Source organism: Mesoplodon densirostris, chromosome 2, assembly GCF_025265405.1.
Source record: "Mesoplodon densirostris isolate mMesDen1 chromosome 2, mMesDen1 primary haplotype, whole genome shotgun sequence".
NCBI lineage: Eukaryota > Metazoa > Chordata > Mammalia > Artiodactyla > Ziphiidae > Mesoplodon > Mesoplodon densirostris.
In genome coordinates this window covers 96818954-96845166 of record NC_082662.1, presented here as the reverse complement: position 1 = coordinate 96845166, position 26213 = coordinate 96818954, and the positions used below count along the sequence as shown (strand labels likewise).

Genomic DNA, 26213 nt, shown 5'->3' with positions numbered 1-26213 from the left:
TTTTGGGAATATTAACTTTAAAGTCTAAAATCAGACATGAAATTAGATTTTTTTTTAATTTAGAAGGAGTCTAGTGAGGGGCCCTATAATTTAAGCTTCATTAGCTTAAATCTATCTCTGAAACAACCTCAAAAATATTTGGGAAAGATAGATGATAAGTAGATAGGAAGGAAAGAAAAAAGGAAGGTACCAGATAAGTTAATTCAGGAAGAGTGACCAAAAATGGAGAGCTGAAAGGGAGTTAAGAAATAATCTTACTCAGCACTTTAATTTTACAGAAGAGGAAATTGAAGACACAATGAGAAGTAAGGTCCTTGTCCAAATTGACCCCTTTATAGTCAACACTAGAGCAGGTAATTCCTAATCCCCATCTACTGAGACACTGCTAAACTTACACTGAGGAAATGAAACACAGGTATGAATGAGCTTTAAGGGAAGGTTCTGCAATATGTGGTATATGAGTTTAGGACTTGTGCTTCTTCTAGAATAGATATGCTCCTTCAGTCAGAGATACACATACATGTTGAGTAAGCCAAAGGGCCAAAGAATGTGAAAGTGCTAAGCTTGTAGGTACTTACAATTCTTCCCTCCTCGCCCAGCCCTCCCCAATCCCATATTTATTTATTTTTTAAGGAATTCTACTGCAGTTGGGGGATGAGACCCTAGTAGACTTATATAGTTTGTTATTTTCTCCTTCCTCCTCCTCCTCTTTCTCCCCTCCCCCTCCTCTTCTTCTCCTTCTCCATCTCCTTCTTCTTCTTCCAACTTTACTAACCCTCCCACCAAGTATGTGGCTAAAGGGGACACAGCTAAGCTTAAGGAAGACAACCTGATGGAGACCTCAAAAATGAAAACTCTGATTTTTCAAAGCAGATGAATGCAGTGTTAAAAGTCATAACTCCTTTTGAGAATCAGTGGAAAGTTCAACAGCTTCTCATCAAGAGGGAGGCAGAAGAGACAAGGATTCAGCATGCTTTAAACTGAGAGAAAATATTACCATTGTTGTGTTAGGTGGTTTGAAAAAAGCCTGTCAAGTAGGTGACTAGATTTTCTTCTAGCCAGGCTGCAGCCACTGGGAGCTCTAACTCCAAAAAGCCCAGCTGCAAAAGAAGTAGGTGGTGAGTAAGAAAACATTCTGTAGCCTCATTTGTATTCTAGAGGAACTACTTCCAACGTCCTTTCAACCCAGCTCCCTGGTCCAAACTGCTGTGGATAGGAGGTACAGTGAGTTGTCTCCCAGGAACTCGAAAGTGAAGGAAATAAAATTGCCTTCACAGAATTGTACTGTTAAATCAACACATAAATGATGTAATCAGAGTTAGCTAAGTCACCTTAGAAGAACAGAAGGGCTCTGGGGCCTGAGTGTCTATGACAAATTTGACAGAGGTGACATTAATCTATTGATAACATAGTGTATTAACATATCTGAAGATTGGAAGAAAAGCTAGCCAGAAGGTAAAAGCCTACAAAGAAGAGCATCTTCAGGCATGTGGTGGCAGTACTGGCCTAGCACTGTCTCAGGAAGAGGGAGGGGTAACCTGTAAACTTTCAGGCCTTCAGTGTTCTGTTGGCATTATGGAGGTTGACCCTGGGGTAGGATGGATGTGTCCGATGTTTCAGCCTGATGTTATTAGCATTTGAATCATTTAAATTTTCAAATTTAATTCCCATGCTCACCAAGCAACCTTCTGATTAGTATCTGGCTCTACAAGGAGACTTAATTACAGGGGAGAGAATACACTGATCATAAGGACTTAAATATTCTGAACACTGTAACAGTTATTTCATATTGTGGATGAATAATCTGGCATTTGGGCACAATTCATCTCCCCATACAGTTGTTGTCTCCAAAGAGAGAATTTGCTCTTTAGACTGGGATGGGTCCACATATTAGATTTCAGTGCAATTATAATGATAATAACAGCTAACTTCATCGCGTGCTTACTATGTGCCTACCACCGTTCTAAGTATCTTACATGTGTTAATTCATTTAATTTTTGTGACAACCCTATGATGTCAATACTCAGGTTTATTTTATGGATGGGGAAAAACTCAAACACAAAGAGCTTGCCCAAGATCATTGCAGTCAGTTGGGAAGGAGACTGAGATTTGAATCCAGAGGTCCAGGATCCAGAGTGTGGGCCTCTAACGGCTACTCTATATTATTGATCAATTTATTATAGGCCCCTATCTCTTATCTCTAATCCTCAAAAAACAAAACAAAACAAACCTCTGAAGACACAAAGTTTTTTTTTCCCCAAAATTTAGCTGCAGCATGACATAATGTGATCTGAACTAATTTGGTGACAAAACCTGACTGGAAGGGGTATGAGGTCTTCTCCTTTATCTCACTCAGTGAAAATAATCATAGGTTTGCTACAGAAATATTAAGATGTTTGATTAAGTGGTGCTACCTGATATTCTGCTGTGGTTATTGATGTAACATAATGTATGTACACTGTATTACCTTTTAAAATTAAAAAAATTTGAATTCCAAATCAGATCTGGTCCCATAAGCATCAAATAAGTGACTGTGGACTAGTGGTTGTACATGAATAACTTGGTAGGTATCCTGGTTCTATATATTGGCCCTACAGCTTGGTTCATATATATAAGGCTCTTAGAGGAAGGTCCTCTCTTATTGTGCTGATAGAATCAGGGTATTGAGCCTGAAAAACTGGTAGTCAGAGCCCAACAATGGTCAAGTCACTGAGGCCATGAATGCCACTTAGGGAGGCCTATAAAAACCAGCCAGCCAATATGTCATCTCTAGATGGCTGGATGGGTTGTGAGCATCCACGAAAAATAAGTGATTCTCTTTCCTATTGTATTTTCTCCAAATCTCAGCTGGTCTCTTCCTATGTGAGACTGAAGGCTCTTGTGTTAGAACTGCTGAGCTGTGAAGGCCACATATTCCCTGGGACATGGGAAGATCGATGGGAGGTCAATGCATCCACAAGCACATTTCAAGGCTGTATAGGTTTATTTGTTTATTCACCAAATAATTAATTCCACAAACATTTATGAAGGCCAAGAATAAAATACGGTCCCATTCTTAAATTGCTAACAGTTTAGATCCTGAAGTCAGAATGACCTGAGTTTAAATCTTGCTCTGTCATGTATTCACTGTGGGATCTTGGGGCAACCTTTATGTGCCTATGTTCCTTTATCTGTAAAATGGGGATAAAAATAGTACACACCCTATGGGGACATTGTAAGGATTTAATGCAAGAAAGTACATAAAGCACTTCACAAAATATAAAAGGCTATGGTAAGCTTAATAAATATTAGCTATCATTATTATCACTATCATGGTAATTTTGATTATAGTCAACCAATTGTTAAGTGCACACACATTACCAAGAATCTATCTTGATATACATACATTATCAAGAAAAGAGCAGCTGATTTTGCATAGGACAGTCTAGGTAGGCTGCATCGAGGAGTTCACATTGAGGAGTAGTCTTGAAAAATGAGCAGAATTTCAATAGAGAGTGAAGAAGAAGAAGGTGATTTGGGGAAAAGAAATGAATTCAGTATCTTGCAATGTTGACTTTGAGATTTTCATAGACAGCTGAAAAAAATGGCCTGGGTTCATTAGAAAGATTCAGGCTATAATTTGTTTATTAGCATTAAACCAATATTAATAAGATCTAAAACCACAAGATTAGATAGGAATATCAAGGAAGAATACTGTACACTGAGAATGAAAATTTAAAGCAAGGTAGAAGGGGAGTCTTTGAAGGCAAAGAAATAACAAGCAGCAATCTAGGAAGAAAAGTGGGAGAGAGCAGGTTTAGAGAAGACCGACTTGTTCAAACAGGTGTCAGATCGAGTCCACACCCCAATGGAGGACAGAGGAAGTCACTGAACTTTAACCTGAGAAGCAATATAGTGAGATGTACAGTCTTTGGGCTCAAGACACACCTGGGTTCAAACCTTCCTTCTCATTCTGACTAGGTAGCTAAACCTTAAACAAGATACTTTTCCTTAGTAGTCATCAGATTACACATCTATAACATGAAAATAGTAACATCTACCTTATAAAATTGTTGTGAGTTAAAAATGAACTAATGCATGTAAAGCACTTAGGAAATTGTCTGGATAATGACATACACATGTACACCTGGGAAAATATAAATTGGTCAATACAAATTTGATACCAGAGAAAATAATAGAACAATCATTAAATTACTTTCCATCGCTCAGAGGAGACCTAGATATTGTGTAACAATTCAAGTCGGATTTCTGAACAAACAAATAATGTCAATGTCAGACCAATTTAATTTTCTTGGAAGAATATTAGACTGTGTAGGTAAGAGGAAAGTAAAAGATTCAATACAGCTGAACTAGCTGGGCTTTCTGTCTGTCTCCATGACATCTCTATCAGAAAGCTGAGGAAATTATTTACAGCAGCATGTCCCCAAAAGAGTGTTTTATAGAAGGTTTTTAAGAGTTCCATGAACAATAAAGTTTGGGAAACACATGATAAAATAGATTACTTATTTTAGGGTTCTCAAATGTTTTTAATAAGGTAATGTGAATATCTAAGAGTCAGTATAATGTACAGCATTTTCCAAACTTATTTGGCCATGGAATCCTTGTAAGGGTCATAGAACACAGTTTGGCAAGCAGAGGTGTAGATAATATTATATTATCTTTTTTGGAATTACTATTCCTAAAGGTTAATTGTTAAGTTTTCAGCACCTATAAGTAGGGATCAGAATTTCAAGAGGGATCAGAATTTTATTCATGAGCTAGACAAGGGGAATCAAGAGAATCATGATTAAGCATGAAGTTGGACAGAGTTTCTATTACTTAGAAAACAGAAATGAAATTCAAAGGACATTCAAAATAGAATTCTATCAAAAATAGAATGAAGATCAATAGGGAGAAGAAGAAAGATATCTTACAGATAAAACATAAGCTTGGTAGAAAAATAAGAAATATATTGATACACATATATATGGCTTTAAAGAACCAAGAAAACACACTGAGTCTTCAGCAAAAAGCACAATGAATAAAAATATCATCACAAGAGTTATTACTTCTGCTTCTGCCGAGTCTATTATAATGAAAGGCATAGGGAAATGTATTGTGTCTCACAGATTGGGGTGGCGGTGTTTTAGAGGGCTGGGGCTCTGCATTCTTCTCTCCTGGCTCTATATGCTCCATACAAAAGTGGCCTTGGAGTTGCTCCAGAATTTAGGACTTCCAAGCCATAGTATTCCCAGCAAGGTCCCAGTTTAAAGACCTTCTGAGTGATGGGCTGAATGGTTTTGAAGGGAGATCTTAAAATTTCCTGATGTAATGAAGCCTTTCTAGTTTTTATGCTAAGAGTAGGCAGGAACTGATCTTCTTATTCAAAAATCCTGGCTGCTTGAAGTTCTGCTAAATCCAGAGATTATCCAATATGAGTGTTATTTCTAGGCTACTGAAGAGTTGGTGTTGAGGGATCAGAGATTGTAGCCACTCCTTTTTACTTCTTAGGTTTTTTTTTTTGCGGTACGCGGGCCTCTCACTGTCGTGGCCCCTCCCGTTGCGGAGCACAGGCTTCGGATGCGCAGGCTTAGCGGCCATGGCTCACAGGCCCAGTCGCTCGGAGGCATGTTGGATCTTCCCAGACCGGGGCACGAAGCCGTGTCCCCTACATCGGCAGGCAGACTCTCAACCACTGCGCCACCAGGGAAGCCCCTACTTCTTAGGTTTTTTATTCCTGTATTAGGATACAGCATATCCTGAGTGTCCCTCTTAATATCTGACTTGTAATGTACCAACTCGAGTCATGTATGTGGGGGCACGTGCACACGTGAGTGTGCGCATGTATCCATGTGTGTAAGAAAAAGCCAAAATGACAGGAGAATCATAACAGTGCTATAAGTCCTGTGTTTGGCTTACATTTCCACACTAAAAAATCAGAGGACTTCCGGGGCAAACAACTAGGTAAGAGAGTTGAAAATCTTATCATATGAGAAATGGAGCTGATGATGTTAAACTGGACAAGAAAGAAAACTGGGATTGATATAGAGTTTTAAGACTTAAAAAGAAAAAGTGGACTTCCGGGTAAGATGGCGGAAGAGTAAGACGCGGAGATCACCTTCCTCCCCACAGATACACCAGAAATACAGCTACACGTGGAACAACTCCTACAGAACACCTACTGAACGCTGGCAGAAGACCCCAGACCTCCCAAAAGGCAAGAAACTCCCCACATACCTGGGTAGGGCAAAGCAGAGAGATTCCCGCACAGAGGAGCGGTGCCCAGCGACACTCACCAGCCCGAGAGGCTTGTCTGCTCCCCCGCCGGGGCGGGCGGCGCTGGAGCTGAAGCTCGGGCTTCGGTCAGAGCGCAGGGAGAGGACTGGGGCTGGCGGCGAGAACTCAGCCTGAAGGGGGCTAATGTGCCACAGCTAGCCGGGAGGGAGTCTGGGAAAACTCTGGAGCTGCCGAAGAGGCAGGAGACTTTTTCTTCCCTCTTGGTTTCCTGGTGCGCGAGGAGAGGGGATTAAGAGCGCCGCGTAAAGGAGCTCCAGAGACGGGCGCGAGTCGCGGCTGAAAGCGCGGAGCCCAGAGACGGGCGTGGGACGCTGGGGCTGCTGCTGCCGCCGCCAAGAAGCCTGTGTGCGAGCGCAGGTCACTGCCCACACCGCCCTTCCGGGAGCCTGTGCAGCCTGCCACTGCCGGGGTCCCGGGATCCAGGGGCGGCTTCCCTGGGAGAACGCACGGCGCGCCTCGGGCTGGTGCAACGTCACGCCGACCTCTGCCGCTGCAGGCTCGCCCCGCACTCCGTGCCCCTCCCTCCCGCCCGGCCTGAGTGAGCCAGAGTCCCCAAAGAGGCTGCTCCTTTAACCCTGTCCTGTCTGAGCGAAGAACAGACGCCCTCTGGCGACCTACACGCAGAGGCGGGGCCAAATCCAAAGCTGAGACCCAGGAGCTGTGAGAACAAAGAAGAGAAAGGGAAACCTCTCCCAGCAGCCGCAGAAGCAGCGGATTAAAGCTCCACAATCAACTTCATGTACCCTGCATCTGTGGAAAAATGAATAGACAACAAATCATCCCAAATTGAGGAGCCAGGAGTCAGTGCTGTGCCTCTGAGGTGGGAGAGCGAACTTCAGGACACTGGTCCACAAGAGACCTCCCAGCTCCACATAATATCAAACGGCGAAAATCTTCCAGAGATCTCCATCTCAACACCAGCACCCAGCTTCACTCAACGACCAGCAAGCTACAGTGCTGGACACCCTATGCCAAACAACTAGCAAGACAGGAACACAACACCACCCATTAGCAGAGAGGCTGCCTCAAATCATAAAAAGTCCGCAAACACCCCAAAACACACCACCAGACGTGGACCTGCCCACCAGAAAGACAAGATCCAGCCTCATCCACCAGAACACAGGCAGTAGTCCCCTCCACCAAGAAGCCTACACAACCCACTAAACCAACCTTAGCCACTGGGGACAGACACCAAAAACAACGGGAACTACGAACCTGCAGCCTGCAAAAAGGAGACCCCAAACACAGTAACATAAGCAAAATGAGAAGACATAAAAACACACAGCAGGAGAAGGAGCAAGATAAAAACCCACCAGACTTAACAAATGAAGAGGTAATAGGCAGTCTATCTGAAAAAGAATTCAGAATAATGATGGTAAAGATGATCCAAAATCTTGGAAATAGAATAGACAAAATGCAAGAAACAGTTAACAAGGACCTAGAAGAACTAAAGACGAATCAAGCATCGATTAAAAACACAATAAATGAAATAAAAAATACTCTAGATGGGATCAATAGCAGAATAACTGAGGCAGAAGAACGGATAAGTGAGGTGGAAAATAAAATAATGGAAATAACTGCTGCAGAGCAAAATAAAGAAAAAAGAATGAAAAGAACAGAGGACAGTCTCAGAGACCTCTGGGACAACATTAAACGCACCAACATTCGAATTATAGGGGTTCCAGAAGAAGAAGAGAAAAACAAAGGGACTGAGAAAATATTTGAAGAGATTATAGTTGAAAACTTCCCTAATATGGGAAAGGAAATAGTTAATCAAGTCCAGGAGGCACAGAGAGTCCCATACAGAATAAATCCAAGGAGAAATACACCAAGACACATATTAATCAAACTGTCAAAAATTAAACACAAAGAAATCATATTAAAAGCAGCAAGGCAAAAACAACAAATAACACACAAGGGAATCCCCATCAGGATAACAGCTGATCTCTCAGCAGAAACTCTACAAGCCAGAAGGGAGTGGCAGGACATACTTAAAGTGATGAAGGAGAAAAACCTGCAACCAAGATTACTCTACCCAGCAAGGATCTCATTCAGATGTGATGGAGAAATTAAAACCTTTACAGACAAGCAAAAGCTGAGAGAGTTCAGCACCACCAAACCAGCTTTACAACAAATGCTAAAGGAACTTCTCTAGGCAAGAAACACAACAGAAGGAAAAGAACTACAATAACGAACCCAAAACAATTAAGAAAATGGGAATAGGAACATACATATCAATAATTACCTTAAATGTAAATGGACTAAATGCTCCCACCAAAAGACACAGACTGGCTGAATGGATACAAAAACAAGACCCATATATATGCTGTCTACAAGAGACCCACTTCAGACCTAGAGACACATACAGACTGAAAGTAAGGGGATGGAAAAAGATATTCCATGCAAATGGAAACCAAAAGAAAGCTGGAGTAGCAATTCTCATATCAGACAAAATAGACGTTAAAATAAAGACTACTAGAAGAGACAAAGAAGGACACTACATAATGATCAAGGGATCAATCCAAGAAGAAGATATAACAATTGTAAATATTTATGCACCCAACATAGGAGCACCTCAATACATAAGGGAAATATTAACAGCCATAAAAGGAGAAATCGACAGTAACACAATCATAGTAGGGGACTTTAACACCCCACTTTCACCAATGGACAGATCATCCAAAATGAAAATAAATAAGGAAACACAAGCTTTAAATGATACGTTAAACAAGATGGGCTTAATTGATATTTATAGGACATTCCATCCAAAAACAACAGAATACACATTTTTCTCAAGTACTCATGGAACATTCTCCAGGATAGATCATATCTTGGGTCACAAATCAAGCCTTGGTAAATTTAAGAAAATTGAAATTGTATCAAGTATCTTTTCCGACCACAATGCTATGAGACTAGATATCAATTACAGGAAAAGAGCTGTAACACATACAAACACATGGAGGCTAAACAATACACTACTTAATAACGAAGTGATCACTGAAGAAATCAAAGAGGAAATTAAAAAATACCTAGAAACAAATGACAATGGAGACACGACGACCCAAAACCTATGGGATGCAGCAAAAGCAGTTCTAAGAGGGAAGTTTATGGCAATACAATCCCACCTTAAGAAACAGGAAACATCTCGAATAAACAACCTAACCTTGCACCTAAAGCAATTAGAGAAAGAAGAACAAAAACATCCCAAAGTTAGCAGAAGGAAAGAAATCATAAAAATCAGATCAGAAATAAATGAAAAAGAAATGAAGGAAACGATAGCAAAGATCAATAAAACTAAAAGCTGGTTCTTTGAGAAGATAAACAAAATTGATAAACCATTAGCCAGACTCATCAAGAAAAAAAGGGAGAAGACTCAAATCAATAGAATTAGAAATGAAAAAGGAGAAGTAACAACTGACACTGCAGAAATACAAAAGATCATGAGAGATTACTATAAGCAACTCTATGCCAATAAAATGGACAACCTGGAAGAAATGGACAAATTCTTAGAAATGCACAACCTGCCAAGACTGAATCAGGAAGAAATAGAAAATATGAACAGACCAATCACAAGCACTGAAATTGAAACTGTGATAAAAAATCTTCCAACAAACAAAAGCCCAGGACCAGATGGCTTCACAGGCGAATTCTATCAAGCATTTAGAGAAGAGCTAACACCTATCCTTCCAAACTCTTCCAAAATATAGCAGAGGAAGGAACACTCCCAAACTCATTCTACGAGGCCACCATCACCTTGATACCAAAACCAGACAAGGATGTCACAAAGAAAGAAAACTACAGGCCAATATCACTGATGAACATAGATGCAAAAATCCTCAACAAAATACTAGCAAACAGAATCCAACAGCACATTAAAAGGATCATACACCATGATCAAGTGGGGTTTATTCCAGGAATGCAAGGATTCTTCAATATATGCAAATCAATCAATGTGATACACCATATTAACAAGTTGAAGGAGAAAAACCATATGATCATCTCAATAGATGCAGAGAAAGCTTTTGACAAAATTCAACACCCATTTATGATAAAAACCCTGCAGAAAGTAGGCATAGAGGGAACTTTCCTCAACATAATAAAGGCCATATATGACAAACCCACAGCCAGCATCGTCCTCAATGGTGAAAAATTGAAACCATTTCCACTAAGATCAGGAACAAGACAAGGTTGCCCACTCTCACCACTCTTATTCAACCTAGTTTTGGAAGTTTTAGCCACAGCAATCAGAGAAGAAAAGGAAATAAAAGGAATCCAAATGGGAAAAGAAGAAGTAAAGCTGTCACTGTTTGCAGATGACATGATACTATACATAGAGAATCCTAAAGATGCTACCAGAAAACTACTAGAGCTAATCAATGAATTTGGTAAAGTTGCCGGATACAAAATTAATGCACAGAAATCTCTGGCATTCCTATATACTAATGATGAAAAATCTGAAAGTGAAATCAAGGAAACACTCCCATTTACCATTGCAACAAAAAGAATAAAATATCTAGGAATAAACCTACCTAAAGAGACAAAAGACCTGTATGCAGAAAATTATAAGACACTGATGAAAGAAATTAAAGATGATACAAATAGATGGAGAGATGTACCATGTTCTTGGATTGGAAGAATCAACGTTGTGAAAATGACTCTACTACCCAAAGCAATCTACAGATTCAATGCAATCCCTATCAAACTACCACTGGCATTTTTCACAGAACTAGAACAAAAAATTTCACAATTTGTATGGAAACACAAAAGACCCCGAATAGCCAAAGCAATCTTGAGAACGAAAAATGGAGCTGGAGGAATCAGGCTCCCTGACTTCAGACTATACTACAAAGCTACAGTAATCAAGACAGTATGGTACTGGCACAAAAACAGAAAGATAGATCAATGGAACAGGATAGAAAGCCCAGAGATAAACCCACGGACCTATGGTCACCTTATCTTTGATAAAGGAGGCAGGAATGTACAGTGGAGAAAGGACAGACTCTTCAATAAGTGGTGCTGGGAAAACTGGACAGGGACATGTAAAAGTATGAGATTAGATCACTCCCTAACACCATACACAAAAATAAGCTCAAAATGGATTAAAGACCTAAATGTAAGGCCAGACACTATCAAACTCCTAGAGGAAAACATAGGCAGAACACTCTATGACATAAATCACAGCAAGATCCTTTTTGACCCACCTCCTAGAGAAATGGAAATAAAGACAAAAATAAACACATGGGACCTAATGAAACTTCAAAGCTTTTGCACAGCAAAGGAAACCATAAACAAGACGAAAAGACAACCCTCAGAATGTGAGAAAATATTTGCAAATGAAGCAACTGACAAAGGATTAATCTCCAAAATTTATAAGCAGCTCATGCAGCTCAATAGCAAAAAAACAAACAACCCAATCCAAAAATGGGCAGAAGACCTAAATAGACATTTCTCCACAGAAGATATACAGACAGCCAACAAACACATGAAAGGATGCTCAACATCTTTACTCATTAGAGAAATGCAAATCAAAACTACAATGAGATATCATCTCACACCAGTCAGAATGGCCATCATCAAAAAATCTAGAAACAATAAATGCTGGAGAGGGTGTGGAAAAAAGGGAACACTCTTGCACTGCTGGTGGGAATGTGAATTGGTACAGCCGCTATGGCGAACGGTATGGAGGTTCCTTAAAAAACTACAAATAGAACTACCATATGACCCAGCAATCCCACTACTGGGCATATACCCTGAGAAAACCATAATTCAAAAAGAGACATGTACCAAAATGTTCATAGCAGCCCTATTTACAATAGCCCGGAGATGGAAACAACCTAAGTGTCCATCATCGGATGAATGGATAAAGAAGATGTGGCACATATATATAATGGAATATTACTCAGCCATAAAAAGAAATGAAATTGAGCTATTTGTAATGAGGTGGATGGACCTAGAGTCTGTCATACAGAGTGAAGTAAGTCAGAAAGAGAAAGACAAATACTGTATGCTGACACATATATATGGAATTTAAGAAAAAAATGTCATGAAGAACATAGGGGTAAGACAGGAATAAAGACACAGACCTACTAGAGCATGGACTTGAGGATATGGGGAGGGGGAAGGGTAAGCTGTGACAAAGTGAAAGAGCGGCATGGACATATATACACTACCAAACGTAAGGTAGATAGCTAGTGGGAAGCAGCCGCATAGCACAGGGAGATCAGCTCGGTTCTTTGTGAACGCCTGGAGGGGTGGGATAGGGAGGGTGGGAGGGAGACGCAAAAGGGAGGGGATATGGGAACATATGTATATGTATAACTGATTAAATTTGTAAAATAAAAAAAAAAATCCAGGACTGTAAAAAAAAAAAAAAAAGTATTAACTTTCAGTAAATTATTTTTCTGCAACTAAAAAAAAAAAAAAAAAAAAAGTTATGTTTACACTATAGTGTAGTCTATTAAGTGTGCAATAACATTATTTCTAAAAACTATACATGTACAATAATTAAAAGATGCTTTATTGCTAATAAATGCTAACCGTCATCTGAAAAAAAAAAAGAAAAAGTAGTTGGAAATTAGGAGACACTCAATATTGATGTTAAGCAATAAGTTTTATAACAATTAAAACTGTCCAATAATTAACAAGTCTGCCTTATGAAAAAAAGCCTAAAAATAAGATTATTTTTGAACACTTATTTTGTGGTAGGTGTTATGCTAAACACATCGCATGCATTAGCTTATTCACTTCTCTCAAAATCCTTATGAGGTAAGAACTGTTATTATCCTCACAATACAGATGGGAAGCCAAGTGTTAGAGAGGTTAATATTGATACTTTACTTTTTCAAGGTCACTGAGCTAGTGAATGGACAAACTGGTATTTGATTCTGGAACCTGTGTACTAAACAACTTAATTGCCTACTTCCATCCTTGGACATTTGCAAGCAGTCTGATGTGGCAGAGATTTCTTTAAAGGAGTTCTTTCCATTGCAAGACTGGACCATTGCAGATTATCTTAAAATCTTCAATCTAGCTTCTGCCATGTTGAGGATTGAAATGTTGAATTCAACCTCCTTGGCCATTGTGTCCATCTGTCACCATATTTTAACAGAAATGGGGAAAAGTCTAGAGAAGGCCAAGAAAAACTAAGGGATGGATACACAATAGAATCCACATGGACAAGTGAAAGAGGTTGCATTATATTAGGGCCATGTAAGCCATTTCCATGGAGAATATAACAAGAAATCCATTCCAGTGAAAAATCTTGGCTGGCACAAGAAGGTCTTTCCAGTGAAAATGTCTTGAAATAAGCAAGACCTTGAAGCACAGTTATGGGTAGAAGAAAACGGTGTCGTGTTAGAATAGAAGCCAATGCCTTCAATAGCAGTCTCTCCCAGCTGCCTTTCTAGTAGCCCTGACAAGTTGGCCTGCCCTGAGGATGAGCCAGAATGCCACCAAGTGTTTGTAAACATTGTTCTCTTCCATCCTGTCCCACTAAAGGAGCAGCAGACATTAAAAATGAAATCTGAGTCATTTTCATTTGAGGAAACCTTTCAACTAAATTTGACAACTGTGGTGATAGGAATTCTAGCTAGTCACAGGGTATGGCAACAAATAACCTCATGAGATTCCTCCTGAATTCACGAGTCTATGGCTCTCAACAATTGAGGAAAGCCCACGGAGTCTCTGTTAATAAAATCGCCTTGAAAAAAAATTATTTCTGCTCAACAGAACTTTATGTATTAATTTTAGGAGCTAGGCTGTAAGTTTTTTCTTGAACACAGAAAGAAACGGAATATCTTTACAAAGAGGGATTTTTTTTTTAGGCTTTGACGGATTTTTTTTTCCTGCTTCATAGAAATTTTAACATAGTTTCATGCCCCCATTCTTTATGGCCTGTTACTCGGTCCATTACTTTTACACTTAACTTGATAAGGTCCTGGTTCCTGACTATTAGTTTCTGGGGTTTGGTTTCTCACAGCTGCTGCTTTGAAGGGCCTGATGACATTCTTAGCCTTGCACGGAGCTGGTGGCTTTTCAAGGTCTCATTCCCCCACTACTCACTGTCCTGCTGTTTCTGTTACTTCTCACTTGAATGGGTGTATTCTCAACCTCATCTTTCTCTACTTTTAAAAGAGGTCAAACCTGGGGCTTTTGTGAGTGGCTAATTGGTCCATGCATGGAATTGGGCAATTTATTCTGGAAGTAAATACTTGTCTCCTTGAGCGAGTCAGAATGTGTTTTCCTAGGGATGTTCAGGGATTTCAGAGGGGCACCCACATGAGTGATAACGGGGCATCTCTCACGCTTCCTGTGAAGACAGATAATGCCTGTGCTCTTTTCACATGCACACAAACATCCCTTTTCTTACTGTGGTCCCTACAGGCCTACAGTCACACTCTTTATCGAAAGGCAGCCTCTCCTAACAGGATACACGCCAGGCATGACGTCAACTGCTGGCATTTGGAAAAAGCCCAAATCAGGCTGTAGCTAAATTTGGAGAGGGAAACATCTTTTAGACAAAGCCTCTCTTAGGTTACCCAGTATGGGAAATGGGATTGTAAACATTAAGAGAATTTCTGGAAGTAGTTTATGGTTAAAATTAAGTCAGAGTTGGGAGTTTTGAATGCCTTTGTGATTTTAATAGGAAATTAAGTTGGGGAAGGAAAAAAAGCAGCTCCTGTTTCATCCACTTAGAAAAAAATTCTCCTGTGGTTTCTATCATTTCCCAACACACTGATGTGAATGTTGGAAGACTGAATTTAACAGATGATCCAAGTGCTAAAATGTGCTTACAAGTGGCAAAATAGGGATGAAAGCTTTAGCTGCATTTTGAAGAGGAATGGGACTCCTGGTAAGAGGAGTGAAAGCACAATTGCAAGTGAAATTGAGAGGAACTCTCAGCTCATCGTGAACAAAATATGGTATTACCGAGCAAAAGTTACTCACAGGTATTTGCAGTGCCTTTGGGGATGGGGAGATACGAGCCTGGACTCCAAGGTCGGCCCTGATAATTCTTCTTGCATTTCCCACAGTCTGGACCTGTAGTGTTGTGCTCACATTCACAGGTCAATTTGCTGTTGTCATACACACACACAGTGGCATGGAGATTACATTTGCACCTAGGCAGAGGAGAGACAAGAGTTCATTGTTAAGTCCAGTTGTCTTGGTGATCACTGAGGCTTTATCCACCTGTCTTCTAGGATTGCGGCTCTCACAGCCTGTAGTGCTTGTGTGCTACCTAAAGACTTAGTAAAATGTAGATTTGCAGGCCTGACCCTCAGAATCTTTTAAACAAGTGTCCTTGGGGGTAGGGGTGGGGGAGAGATTGTGATACAGCCTGACCTCATCCCACACTTTGAGGAATCCTAATACAAGTCAGTCAGTTAGGTGGGGTCTGAAGCTCACCTAAGGCAACTGTGCTCTGAAATCAGGGGTTTCCCAACAGATATCCAAAATATTGCCACTAGTGAGAGGCTTTTCTGTGCTATTATCAAATCTATAATACATCTGGCTTTGAAGAACAATGTCATCTTCTGTTTTTCCTTAAACCAGAAGGACAACTCTTATTTGTTTAAAAAGAAATATAACCATTGAGATAATTTGCTATTCAGGTTTATTTTCTAGACCCCAAGTGGTTATAAACAGATGTTCTCATTCTGGGCTCTGAAATGACATTCCTCAGGCAGAAGAGGTTTTCCACGAAGGCCTCTAAGTAACCTGAATAATCCTCAGATTTCCTACTCACATAAAATAATCACAAAGGTCTCTCATAAATGGGTCAAAGCACTCAGGAAAAAAGATGCTTCGAATACTAGAAAATGAAAACCTTTGTGTGGCAGGGGTTTGAGGTCATTAGCCAAGGCCTTCCCTTTGGTGCCTGTGAATAACGCTGTAATATATGAGAGGCAACAATGGAATATGCAATTTCTACAAAAATACATTCCCATATCCAAAGTCTCTGACTATAAAACTGCAAAGGCCAACTTGATATCTGTTGAGGTAGCAGGGTATAAATTATAAGATACAAAGTATGAGCCGCATCCTCTGGAGAAATAAAGCCTAGGTCAACAGAATGTCCATGACCAGAGGGCAGAACAATGTACGTGGGAAGAGATGTGTCCACACAAAGGAAAGAACCTGATACCCAGACCTGGGGGTAAAGGGCCAAGATCTGTCAGGGTCAGAACCTGAAAGTGTGTGTGTTTGTGTGCATGTGTGTGTGTGCATTTTAAAACTAGTCTGGCCCTTTCTAGGAACTAGGACAAAAATATAGAAAGTCAAGTTTCATAAAAACAAAGAAATATTATAGTGCTTTACATTTGCTTTCTTTTTTGGCAGATGTCATGAATTGGGAAAAGTAACAATACTCTTTCTTTGGTAGGAAAATAAGATTCTTTAACAACTGCTGTTGGTCTCTATAATGTCTGTACAGTAACAACCAAATTTCTTCCTTGTGCACTAATGGTCTGTTTGGAACACTGACCCATACTTACGGCAAGGAAACAAAGGAATGGCTAAAACTATTCCTGAGGGCTGTTGGGCTCTCTTCTAACTAAAAGGTGTAGCCCCTAAAGCAATAGCCACCCACTCAAACCTCCCTGGGTAAGACCAAGCCTCAGCTTCCTCAGGGGTCGACTACACTTCACAGTACTTGTAACTACACTCTGCCCTCTGTATAGTTGTAAATTATAATAAGCTGAAAGGCTACCATTTAAACAATACCCATTCAACATCGACACATAAACAAAGTCTTTAACATTCATACAATCTTTTAAAAAGAGGAAAAATTCAGTTAAGTAAAATAGACAGTGTTTAATTATGAGCTAGGTCTTGTAAAAATCTCCTACATGCAGGGAGTTACTTGCGTTAAGCTGCTTATTAAAGAATCTTTCTCCTTCCTTCATTAGCACCTTTATTTATGGGTGTGTTTATAAATATGGAAGATGTTAGAAACTTAAGTGATAGAAGCACCAGCTTATACTGATTTAGCACCCCATCTGGTGTTTAAAAATTCCAAATGAGGAAATGAACAATGTGACCCCAAAGAATATGTTGGTTTCATGTGTGAAGACCAAGAATGCAAGTAGTAATTGTAAATTGGATTATATACCTTGTATCTATTAATACTTTCATACTGGTAGTCAGTCTCTGAGTTATAGGCAATTTCTATTCTAAAGACTTTATATTTGCTGAGAAAATATTTTTCAAATAACAAAAGGAAGTGAAAGAAGAATAGATGAATATTTAGTCTTATTTTCCCCATATTTCTTTCAATTAGTGGTTCATTTTCACCTGTCCAAAGCTTTTTCATCATTCAAGGCTCAACTCAATTCATTACTCTTTCCTGATATCTATCATACCTACTATAGACACTCTATCTCTCTAAGCTTCTGATTCCCTTAAAAGTTTCTGTGTGTTTGGTTTGGTTGGTTGTTACTTAAGGCTCTTTCTGCTTTTAGAATTTTTACTCATTGCATCTCTCTCATCTTAAGGAAGAAAAATATCTACTCTGTACCCTAGTCTTCTTTTCTCGCTACCACTTTAACACTCTCCTTCCCCTTCTTGAGTTTTCTACACTTGCCATCTCCTTTTTCTCATCTCCCACACACTCACTGTTTCCAACTAACCAAAACCTCCCTTGCCAAGACCACCCATGACCTCCTGGTGAAAATCTAATGGATTTCCTTCCTTGCTTTATCTATCTCCTTAGGGGATTTGACTCTGTGGGACCACTCCATTTCCCCTGACACACTCTCCCCACTGGATTCTCCAGGTCCTTTTCAGAACACTCTTCTGTTGTTCTCTTCATGTACTGTTCCTTGGGTTCTGGATCAGCATAGTCAGCCTAAGTGACTCTCCTTGGGCACTCTTATCCAGGTTGTCCCTTCAATTTCCTCTGTGGTCCTCAACTACTTTTGAGTTATAGGCAATCTAAAGCAAATTTGCATCATTTTTTTTCCCTAGAAAAAAGTAAAAACATGCAAAATAAACTCAAACATTTGGAAGTATTTTAGGAGATTCAGATTCTCTGTTACCCATAGGAATCCACAGAACTCTCTCCTTCCATTATCACTAGGTGAAGATCATCTGCTCAACATGTGGATAAGTCCTGGTGCTGTAACGTCCATCATGGATCTCTCTCCTGAACATGTCAAATCCAGCATATCACAAACTGAATTACTTGGCTTCCCTCCCCCACCTACTCATCCTTCTGTGTTTTCTTTCTCAGTACATTGCATCACCTTCTAGTCAGCTGGTCAAGAATGACCACTCCTACTTCCTTTCCTATCACATCTAATTTGTCTTTACTCAGTCTCTCACCCAGTTCTGAAATTCCTCCTCCTCGATAACTCTCAAATACATACAGTTCTAGCCATTGCCATGTCCCTGTTGACATCATTTTCATCTTTGATCTGGTTTATTACAATGGCTTCTATAGAGACCTTTCTGCCTCCTCTCATACTCTTCTTTAGCCCAATCTCATCACAATAGTCAAAATGATCATTTACACAAAAATACCTGGGTCACCTTGGCTTAGAACCATTGAAAAATTTCCCTTTATTCTCAGAATAGAGTCCAAGCTCTATAACATGGCCTACAAGTCCCTTTGAAATCGATCTCTTGTTCTTTCTCCATTTTTATTTGCACCACTACCAATTCTACAATTAGTTCTTCAAACTTTGCCTTTGGGTAATCTTTTAAGCTGTTCCTTATGCCTAGGACATAATTCTACCTCTTTTACCTGCATAATTTTTACCATCAGATGTCAACTTGGAAATCTCAGTGTCTGGCTCCTACGTGACATTCAAAAACCATCTGCTGATTAACTATCTGAATCCTTCTCTGACCCACCAGAATGCCTTCCCTATGGGCTCCTCTGACATGAGGCAAGGCCAGCCACAGGATGAAGTCCACACTATCTTTGCTCTAGACTTAGGCTGTATTGTAATTGTTTATTCTTCTGTCACGCTCACTGGAGTGTAAGCTTCTGGGAGCAGCAGTCATATCTGCCTTATTTATTGTAACATCCCTAGCATGGGTCAAGCTACTTGGCACATAATAAGTGTTTAAAAAATATCTGACAAATAAACAAGTGACTAATAAACAACTAAACTTCCTGAAAGCAGGGACTTCATGTGCCTGTTCTACTATGATGAATACAGCAATGGACTAAGAATAGAGAATTAATAGGCATTGTACTAAGTCAAACACTCCATGATGTGTGCTGAAAATTGCCCTCACCACTTGTTTTCATAACTAACCTTATACTGGGCAAAGGGAACTCTAAAATTGGTGAGGCCTTGTAAACTCAATTTAACTTAATTTAAACTCCAGAGGATTTGCCAAATGTCTGAAAGCTAACACAAGAGCTATCCTAAAAAAATGCCTAAAAGACCCAGGAGAAGAACGCAACTTAGAGGAGGGAAAAAAACAGCTTAGAGGAGAGGATTTGGGTAGCATAATTGTTCTGGAATGTGCATCTTTTAGTTTCAACTCCTTCCTGTAAGGATGGCCACCCTGGGTCGGCTAAAGTTTGGCAGAGTGCTGCTTGGGTGCTGGCTACAGCTCTAACTTCTCCAGCAGTAAATCTGCTGACCTAGCTCGGCTCCTGGGCTGTCTTTCTTCAGTCATTGTGACAACTGCTGGGCCAGGGCTGAGCTTGTGAAAGTGGACGCTGAGGCACAATGACACTGGCCTGTATTTGGAAACGGCTCTCTTTCATTTTCCACAGCTCAGTTTATTCTCATCATCCCATTCCAATCAGACACTAAAATCCTTTATTTAGAGCTCTTGCCAGAGTGGCTTTTCCTCCAACAGAAAAAAAATGTATTTCACAATGCTGGGAGATCGCTTTCAATTCCTGGTGTTATGAACTCCGGCCTTGTGACGGGGTGGAGGGCAGACTCCCGTGACATCCACTCATCTCTGACAGATTCATTATCCATTTCCTTGGCCATCCAGCTGCCACGTTTGCCATCACATTAGGTGGGGGAGGAACTGTACAAGTGGAGACCTAACAGGCTTCGCTAGTGGTCACAGATCTGATGTTCTGGAGAGATGAGCCTATTCACCGATTCTGTTTACACGTATAGAACACATACCAAGACACTGCAGATAGAACTAATTGACTTGCTTGTACCTCAAAGATCCACTTGTGTGTAAGCAACAAATTGCACACACTATCAAATAAGGGCATTGCTAAGACAGACCTTTAAAAAAAAAAAGTGAGTTCTATTCTGTGATGCAAACTTAATGAAAACCAGTGTGTTCTTGCTTTTAACCAGGTCTTCACTTCCTGTATTTTAGTGAGCAGCTGTCACAAGTCAATTTAATCTTGCTTATAAAACGGCTCCAGGGCCTCCCTGGTGGCGCAGTGGTTGGGAGTCCACCCCCCAATGCAGGGGACACGGGTTCGTGCCCCGGTCTGGGAAGATCCCACATGCCACGGAGCGGCTGGGCCCGTGAGCCATGGCCGCTGAGCCTGTGCATCCGGAGTCTGTGCTCCACAGCGATGAGGAGCCCGCGTACAGCAAAAAAAAAAAAACAAACAAAAAAAACGGCTCCAACATTTAGATCTGTGCCACCTGCCAGGAGGTATGAAAAACCCATCTAGTCTGCCTGTTTTTTTTTTTTTTTTAATAACTTAATATATTTATTCTGGGAAGCATGCTATCCACCAGAGTTTCCTGTGAGTTAGAGGTCTGTACATGTAGTCTATTAGTAGTGTTTCAAATAAAAGTACCAAGACGAAGAAGTTTAAAACTGACCCTTTGTGAAACAGAACGAAGGGAGAGGACGAGGGGAAGATGGCGGAAGAGTAAAACGCGGAGATCACCTTCCTCCCCACAGATACACCAGAAATACATCCACACGTGGAACAACTCCTACAGAACACCTACTGAACTCTGGCAGAAGACCTCAGATCTCCCAAAAGGCAAGAAAGTCCCCACGTACCTGGGTAGGGCAAAAGAAAAAAGAATAAACAGAGACAAAAGGATAGGGACGGGACCTGCATCAGTGGGAGGGAGCCGTGAAGGAGGAAAGGTTTCCACACACTAGGAAGCCCCTTCGCGGGCAGAGACTGTGGGTGGCAGAGGGGGGAAGCTTTGGGGTCGCGGAGGAGAGTGCAGCAACAGGGGTGAGGAGGGCAAAGCAGAGAGATACCCACACAGAGTATCGGTGCCGACCAACACTCACCAGCCCGAGAGGCTTGTCTGCTCACCCACTGGGGCAGGCGGGGCTGGGAGCTGAGGCTCGGGCTTCGGTTGGAGCTCAACGAGAGGACTGGGGTTGGCGGCGTGAACACAGCCTGCAGGGGGTTAGTGCACCACGGCTGGCCGGGAGGGAGTCCGGGAAAAGTCTGGACCTGCCGAAGAGGCAAGAGACATTTTCTTCCCTCTTTGTTTCCGGGTGCACGAGGAGAGGGGATTAAGAGCGCTGCTTAAAGGAGCTCCACAGACGGGCACAAGCCGCGGCTAACAGCGCGGACACCAGAGACGGGCATGAGACGCTAAGGCTGGTGCTGCCGCCACCAAGAGGCCTGTGTGCGAGCGCAGGTCACTGTCCACACCCCTTTTCGGGGGAGCCTCTGCAGCCTGCCACTGCCAGGGTCCCGGGATCCAGGAACGGCTTCCGCGGGAGAACGCACGGCGCGCCTCAGGCTGGTGCAACGTCACGCCGCCGATGCAGGCTCACCCCGCACTCCGTGCCCTTCCCTCCCCCGAGGCCCTAGTGAGCCAGAGACGCCGAATCAGCGGCTCCTTTAACCCCGTCCTGTCTGAGCGAAGAACAGACACCCTCGGGCGACCTATACGCAAAGGCGGGGCCAAATCCAAAGCTGAGTCCACGGAGCTGTGAGAACAAAGATGAGAAAGGGAAATCCCTCCCAGCAGCCTCAGAAGCAGAGGATTAAAGCTCCACAATCAACTTGATGTGCCCTGCATCTGTGGAATACATGAATAGACAACGAATCATCCCAAATTGAGGAGGTGGACTTTGAGAGGAAAATTTATGATTTTTTCCCCTTTTCCTCTTTTTGTGAGTGTGTATGTGTATGCTCCTGTATGAGACATTGTCTGTATAGCCTTGCTTCCACCATTTGTCCTAGGGTTCTATACGTCTGTTTTTGTTTTTTTTTTTTTTTTTTTTTTTTTAATTTTTTTTTCCTTAATAATTATTTTTTATTTTAATAACTTTATTTTATTTTATCTGTATTTTATTTTATTTTATCTTCTTTCTTTCCTTCCTTCCCTCCTTCCTTCCTCCATCCCGCCCTTCTTCCTTCCTTCCTTCCTTTCTTTCTTTTTCTTTCTTTTCTTTCTTTCTTCCTTCCTTCCTTCCTTCCTTCCTACTTTTTCTCCCTTTTATTCTGAGCCCTGTGGATGAAAGGCTCTTGATGCTGCAGCCAGGAGTCAGTGCTGTGCCTCTAAGGTGGGAGAGCCAACTTCAGGACACTGGTCCACAAGAGACCTCCCAGCTCCACATAATATCAAACGGTGAAAATCTCCCAGAGATCTCCATCTCAACACCAGCATCCAGCTTCACTCAACGACCAGCAAGCTACAGTGCTGGACACCCTCTGCCAAACAACTAGCAAGATGAACACAACCCCACCCATTAGCAGAGAGGCTGCCTAAAATCATAAGTCCACAGACACCCCAAAACACACCACCAGACGTGGACCTGCCCACCAGAAAGACAAGATCCAGACTCATCCACCAGAACACAGGCACTAGTCCCCTCCACCAGGAAGCCTACACAACCCACTGAACGAATTTTAGCCACTGGAGAAGGACACCAAAAACAATGGTAACTACGAACCTGCAGCCTGCAAAAAGGAGTCCCAAACACAGTAAGATAAGCAAAATGAGAAGACAGAAAAACAAACAGCAGATGAAGGAGCAAGATAAAAACCCACCAGACCTAACAAATGAAGAGGAAATAGGCAGTCTACCTGAAAAAAAATTCAGAATAATGATAGTAAGGATGATCCAAAATCTTGGAAATAGAATAGACAAAATGCAAGAAACATTTAACAAGGACCTAGAAGTACTAAATATGAAACAAGCAATGATGAACAACACAATAAATGAAATTAAAAATACTCTAGATAGGATCAATAGAATAACTGAGGCAGAAGAATGGATAAGTGACGTGTAAGATAAAATAGTGGAAATAACTACTGCAGAGCAGAATAAAGAAAAAAGAATGAAAAGAACTGAGGATAGTCTCAGAGACCTTAGGGACAACATTAAATGCACCAGCATTCGAATTATATGGGTCCCAGAAGAAGAAGAGAAAAAGAAAGGGACTGAGAAAACATTTGAAGAGATTATAGTTGAAAACTTCCCTAATATGGGTAAGGAAATAGTTATTCAAGTCCAGGAAGCACAGAGAGTCTCATACAGGATAAATCCAGGAGAAATACACCAAGACACATATTAATCAAACTGTCAAAAATTAACTACAAAGAAAGCATATTAAAAGCAGCGAGGGAAAAACAACAAATAACACACAAGGGAATCCCCATAAGGTTAAAAGCTGATCTTTCAGCAGAAACTCTGCAATCTAGAAGGGACAGGCAGAACATATTTAAAGTGATGAAGGAGAAAAACCTGCAACCAAGATTACCCTACCCAGCAAGGATCTCATTCAGATTTGATGGAGAAATTAAAACCATTACAGACAAGCAAAAGCTGAGAGACTTCAGCACCACCAAACCAGCTTTACAACAAATGCTAAAGGAACTTCTCTAGGAAACAAACACAAGAGAAGGAAAAGACCTAGGATAATGAACATCAAACAATTAAGAAAATGGGAATAGGAACATACATATCGATAATTACCATAAATGTAAATGGACTAAATGCTCCCACCAAAAGACACAGACTCGCTGAATGGATACAAAAACAAGACCCATATATATGATGTCTACAAGAGACCCACTTCAGACCTAGAGACACATACAGACTGAAAGTAAGGGGATGGAAAAAGATATTCCATGCAAATGGAAACCAAAAGAAATCTGGAGTAGCAATTCCCATATCAGACAAAATAGACTTTAAAATAAAGGCTACTAGAAGAGACAAAGAAGGACACTACATAATGATCAAGGGATCGATCCAAGAAGAAGATATAACAATTGTAAATATTTATGCACCCAACATAGCAGCACCTCAATACATAAGGCACATACTAACAGCCATAAAAGGGAAAATCAAAAGTAACACATTCATAGTAGGGGACTTTAACACCCCACTTTCACCAATGGATGGATCATGCAAAATGAAAATGAATAAGGAAACACAAGCTTTTTTTTTTTTTTTTTTTGTGGTACGTGGGCCTCTCCCGTTGTGGAGCATAGGCTCCAGACGCGCAGGCTCGGTGGCCATGGCTCACAGGCCTAGCTGCTCCATGGCATGTGGGATCTTCCCAGACCGGGGCACGAACCGGCATCCCCTTCATTGGCAGGCGGACTCTCAAACACTGCGCCACCAGGGAAGCCTGGAAACACAAGCTTTAAATGATACATTAAACAAGATGGACTTAATTGATATTTATAGGACATTCCATCCAAAAACCACAGAATACACATTTTTCTCAAGTGCTCATGGAACATTCTCCAGGATAGATCATATCTTGACTCACAAATCTAGCCTTGGTAAATTTAAGAAAATTGAAATCGTATCAAGTATCTTTTCCGACCACAATGCTATGAGACTAGATATCAATTAGAGGAAAAGTTCTGTAAAAAATACAAACACATGGAGACTAAACAATACACTACTTAAAAATGAAGTGATCACTGAGAAAATCAAAGGAGAAATAAAAAAATACCTAGAAACAAATGACAATGGAGACATGATGACCCAAAACCTGTGGGATGCAGGAAAAGAAGTTCTAAGAGGGAAGTTTATAGCAATACAATCCCACCTTAAGAAACAGGAAACATCTCGAATAAACAACCTAACCTTGCACCTAAAACAATTAGAGAAAGAAGAACAAAAAAAACCCCCAAAGTTAGCAGAAGGAAAGAAATCATAAAAATCAGATCAGAAATAAATGAAAAAGAAATGAAGGAAATGATAGCAAAGATCAATAAAACTAAAAGCTGGTTCCTTGTGAAGATAAACAAAATTGATAACCCATTAGCCAGACTCATCAAGAAAAAAAGGGAGAAGACTCAAATCAATAGAATTAGAAATGAAAAAGGAGAAGTAACAACAGACACTGCAGAAATACAAAAGATCATGAGAGATTACTACAAGCAACTCTATGCCAATAAAATGGACAACCTGGATGAAATGGACAAATTCTTAGAAATACACAACCTGCCAAGACTGAATCAGGAAGAAATAGAAAATATGAACAGACCCATCACAAACACTGAAATTGAAACTGTGATTAAAAATCTTCCAATAAACAAAAGCCCAGGACCAGATGTCTTCACAGGCAAATTCTATCAAACATTTAGAGAAGAGCTAACACCTATCCTTCTGAAACTCTACCAAAATATAGCAGAGGGAGGAACATTCCCAAACTCATTCTATGAGGCCACCATCACCTTGATACCAAAACCAGACAAGGATGTCACAAAGAAAGAAAACTACAGGCCAATATCACTGATGAACATAGATGCAAAGATCCTCAACAAAATACTAGCAAGCAGAATCCAACAGCACATTAAAAGGATCATACACCATGATCAAGTGGGGTTTATTCCAGGAATGCAAAGATTCTTCAATATACGCAAATCAATCAACATGATACAAATTGAAGGAGAAAAACCATATGATCATCTCAATAGATGCAGAGAAAGCTTTCGACAAAATTCAACATCCATTTATGATAAAAACCCTGCAGAAAGTAGGCATAGAGGGAACTTTCCTCAACATAATAAAGGCCATATATGACAAACACACAGCCAACATCATCCC

The 26213-nt window shown here is 40.7% G+C and overlaps 1 protein-coding gene across 2 annotated transcripts in view; it reads right to left on the bottom strand.

Annotated features, from left to right (window-relative positions):
* Positions 1-26213, bottom strand: part of NTNG1 (netrin G1) — a 365432-nt gene that overhangs the window by 80481 nt on the left and 258738 nt on the right. For both annotated transcript variants that reach the window (XM_060085947.1, XM_060085936.1), the window contains exon 3: positions 15223-15395. In XM_060085947.1, coding sequence (XP_059941930.1) covers positions 15223-15395 — 173 coding nt within the window. The remainder of the gene's footprint in view (positions 1-15222; positions 15396-26213) is intronic.